We start from the raw sequence: 4395 nt of genomic DNA, 5'->3' as shown, positions 1-4395 counted from the left end.
ATATTCAAATAAACATTCAACCAAAAAGATATGAAATAACCTGTGAATACTAGAAATGTTCAATCAAAAACTTCAAATATTCAAAAATGGTGAAAAATCCTAAATCAAACAAAGATTTTACTATATGTTGGTCTTAGCCTATGATTTAGGATCGGTTATTATGTACATTCATTGTGAATATTTGTTACCTAGAATATGAGATTTTTCTCTAATATATATTGTAATGTTTATACAGAGAATAGGCAAGCGGTTACATTCAACCTCCTACATGGTATCAGGCCAACCCTAGGCCTGCCTCCACCCTAAAATTGCCGCCCTATTCCCTGCGATCAACCCCCCTGTCTTTGCTGCCCTCTCACATCCCCATCTTCAACCTTCTTCCCTGCAATTCCCATGGACACCAAACTCCACCCAACAGTTACTGTCACCAACATCAAATCATTCATCCCCATCACCCTTGAATCTGACTCCGCACAGTCCACGACATGGTCGGAGTTCTTCCGCATCCACTGTCGAGCGTTTCTTGTTTCCGATCACCTTGAACGTCCTGCCACTACCACTTCCGATACCACCAAAACCACCGACACTGAGAAAACATCAACCCCGAAAACTGCTCTTGATTCGTGGGAGAGGCTGGATGAAATAGTCCTTCAATGGATCTATGGCACCATCTCCTCGGACCTTGTTCAAACCCATTATGAAGAAAGGCTCCACTGCCTATGTTGCGTGGGCTGCCCTCGAGGCCCTGTTCCAAGACAACAAAGCTGTTCGCGCCCTCTATCTGAAACAAAAGTTCAACTCTACCCGCCTTGAAAATTTTTCTAACATGGCCACGTATTGTCAGGAACTCAAAGTAATTGCCGACCAACTCAACAATATTGAAGCCCCTGTTGATGACCAATCTCTTGTGTTGCAAACATTGGCCGGTTTTACCGATTCCTATGAAGTTGTGGCCATTGTTCTTGGCAACACAAAACCCCTGCCATCCTTCAACGAGGTCCGTTCATAACATTGCATGAATGAAACCCGCAAAGCCAATCAAGCCATCACCTCTGCCAACTCAACCGGCTCGGCTCTCCACACCACCTCTCGACCTGCTGCCTCCCAACCCTCCTCACCAAACAATACCACTCACACTACCGACTACCGCACCGAAACCGGAAACAACCGGGGTCACTCTCGTGGCCGCGGACGTGATCATGGCAGACCCTCTTGGAACCGCAACCGCAACCCAAATGATGCTCAACAATTCTCGGCCCAATTCCCCTAGCCATACGGCCCACCAGCATGGCTCAATGCCCATCAACAAAACTCACAGTGGCCTACTTGGGCTTCGCCCTTGCCCCTACCCGAATACTCAACAGCCTAACTCTAACACTTTGGGTCAGGGAATTTTAGGCCCACGCCCCAACGCCGCCAATGCTTCCTACACCCTTACTGACATCGCACATGCTATGTACACGTTAAGCTTAAACCCACCAGATTGGAACTCTGTGATGGACACTGGCACTACGGGTCTTTATCTGCAATCGTCAGGTACATCTCAATCTCATTTAAATAAGAGTAAAAATAAATATATCATTGTCGGTGACGGAAATACCATCTCAGTCACAGGCCAATGAAACCTTACCTTACCAACACCCTACCCACCTTTTAAACTAAATAATGTTCTTTATTCACCAAAACTTATCAAAAACCTAATCTCCGTTCATTAGCTATGCACCAACAACTCTCTTTCTATAGAATTTGACCCATTTGGTTTTCTTGTGAAGGATCTCAAGACCCGGGTCCCTATCCTCCGGTGCAACAACAACAGTGACTTGTACCCACTTCTGCCGCCTCCTGCTTCGGAACGGACCACACCAAGCACCTTTGCTGCCCTCACTCAATGCTTATGGCACCAACTCCTAGGCCATCCAGGATCTAGTCTTTTAAGTTCTTTGAAAAATTCTAGTTTGATTTTTTTTTGATAAACCAGCTAATAAAACAATTTGCCATTCATGTGTTTTGGGAAAAAGTGTTCGTTTACCTTTTACATCTTATACATCTCATACTGTTGCACCATTTGATATTGTACATAGTATTCTCTGAACATCGCCATTGTTAAGCACTAGCGGTCACAGATATTATATACTATTTTTAGATGATTATACTAATTTTTTTGGACCTACCCGATCTCAAATAAGTACCAAGTATACTCTATTTTCTCAACCTTTGCCACCCAAATTACCACCTAATTTGAACGCCCAATTAAAACATTTCAGTGTGATAATGGTACCGAATATATTAACCACAATTTTAAACAATATTGTGCAAAAATGGAATGTTGTTTCGTCTCTCTTGTCCTCACACATCATCCCAAAATGGTAAGGCGGAACGAAAAATCTGCTCTATCAACAACATCATCTGCACCTTACTTACTCACGCTCACCTCCCACCCTCCTTTTGGCATCATGCTCTTGACATGGCCACATACTTACATAATATCATACCCGCTAAAACTCGCAACAACCTTACTCCCACCAAAATTTTATACGGTTCCACTCCCTCATACGAACATCTTCGGGTCTTCGGCTCTATTTGCTACCCCCTTATCCCATCCACCACCACTCACAAGCTTGAACCCCAGTCGCACCCCAGCGTATTTCTCGGATACCCCATGCAACACTTGGGGTATAAATGTTACAATCTCCACACCGATCAAATCACCATATCTCATCATGTTATCTTTGACGAAACCATCTTTCCCTTTCTACAGGTTTTCTCCACACCCCCCAAATATGATTTCCTCTCCGCCCCCTTCGCCCAAATGTTTGGTCTCACATATCCACCACCCCTGTCTCCCAACCGAATACCCACCAAACAACATCCCCGCCCACAGCCCCCTTCGAACCGCCAACCTCCCCAACTTCAACTGCCGGCCCACTTTCTTCAGGTCCAACTTCTTCACCCCCTCTCCTTTGACCCAACAAACCCTACCTTCACCTCCTCCCACACCTATGGTGCCTACCCCTACACCACCGTCCACTCCACCAGCCCCACCGTCTCCACACCACAGCCAACCCCATGCCCTTCCAACACGCTCCATGCGCACTCAGGCCATGGATGGCATTCATAAACCAAGGCAACACTTTGACCTTCACACCACTACCATTGTACCCATTCCCAAAAACCCAACCTTTGCCTTGTCCTCACCAGAATGGTATAACGCCATAACAACTGAATATAATGCTCTTATTCAAAATGAGACTTAGGAACTTGTTCCTAGACACCCGCAGATGAATGTAATCCATAGTATGTGGTTATTTAAACACAAATTTAATTCTGATGGTTCTTTAGAACGATACAAGGCTCGGTTAGTTTTTGAAGGCAGGTTACAACAGGTAGGGATCGATTGTGGTGAAACTTTTAGCCCCGTGGTAAAGCCTGCTACAATCCGCACAATGCTCACTATTGCTCTCACCAAGGCATGGCGAGTTCATCAACTTGATGTCACCAATGCCTTCCTACACGACACCCTCAATGAAATGGTTTACATGTATCAACCCATGGGATTTCGCAACAAGCAATTTCCGAATCATGCTTGTCGCCTCAAGAAGTCCTTATACGGTTTAAAACAGGCACCTAGAGCATGGTACTAGCGGTTTACAGACTATGTCCTACGCATGGGTTTTATTCAGAGCAAAAGTGACAATTCTCTCTTCATTTTACACCATAAGCAACACACTGCCTACCTTCTTCCTTATGTTGATGATATACTACTTGTTACTTCTTCGGCTCAACTTCGTCAACAACTCATGGCTAGTCTCGCTAGTGAATTCGCTATGAAAGATCTCGGTAGCTTGGCAGGTGCTCTTCAGTACCTCACTTTCACCAGACCTGATCTGAGCTACGCAGTCCAGCAGATTTGTATGCACATGCATGCGCCAATGAACTCTCACTGGCAGGCTCTCAAAGGAATCATTCGATACTTACAGGGCACGACATCATATGGCCTCACACTTGAACCATCTTCTTCCGTGACTATGACTGCTTACACAGACGCTGATTGGGCTGGCTGCCCTAACACACGCTGCTCAACCTCCGGATATTGCGTTTATTTTGGACCCACTCTTCTCTCTTGGTCCTCTAAACGTCAACCTACGGTCTCTCGGTCAAGTGCTGAAGCTGAATATCGGGGGGTTGCTAATGTCGTTTCCGTAATATGTTGGCTTCGCAACTTGCATCTCGAGCTCCTTCACCCGCCTACGAAAGCCACCCTTATCTACTGTGACAACGTCAGTGCTGTTTATCTGTCAGGCAATCCAGTTCAACATCAACGCACCAAGCACATCGAATTGGATATTCACTTTGTTCGTGAACAGGTTCAACGTGGTTTAGTTCATGTGCATCATG

General features: G+C 45.4%; 1 protein-coding gene across 1 annotated transcript; it reads left to right on the top strand.

Annotated features, from left to right (window-relative positions):
- The first annotated feature begins 393 nt into the window (after positions 1-393).
- LOC110927755 lies at positions 394-1009 on the top strand. Its single transcript, XM_022171186.1, has 2 exons — positions 394-747; positions 845-1009. The coding sequence occupies exons 1-2, from the start codon at positions 394-396 to the stop codon at positions 1007-1009; spliced, it is 519 nt and encodes a 172-aa protein (XP_022026878.1).
- The last annotated feature ends 3386 nt before the right edge of the window (positions 1010-4395 follow it).

Source organism: Helianthus annuus, chromosome 1 (assembly GCF_002127325.2).
Source record: "Helianthus annuus cultivar XRQ/B chromosome 1, HanXRQr2.0-SUNRISE, whole genome shotgun sequence".
Classification (NCBI taxonomy): Eukaryota; Viridiplantae; Streptophyta; class Magnoliopsida; order Asterales; family Asteraceae; genus Helianthus; species Helianthus annuus.
Note: the sequence above shows the minus strand (reverse complement) of the source record. Positions and strands in the feature narration are given on the sequence as shown.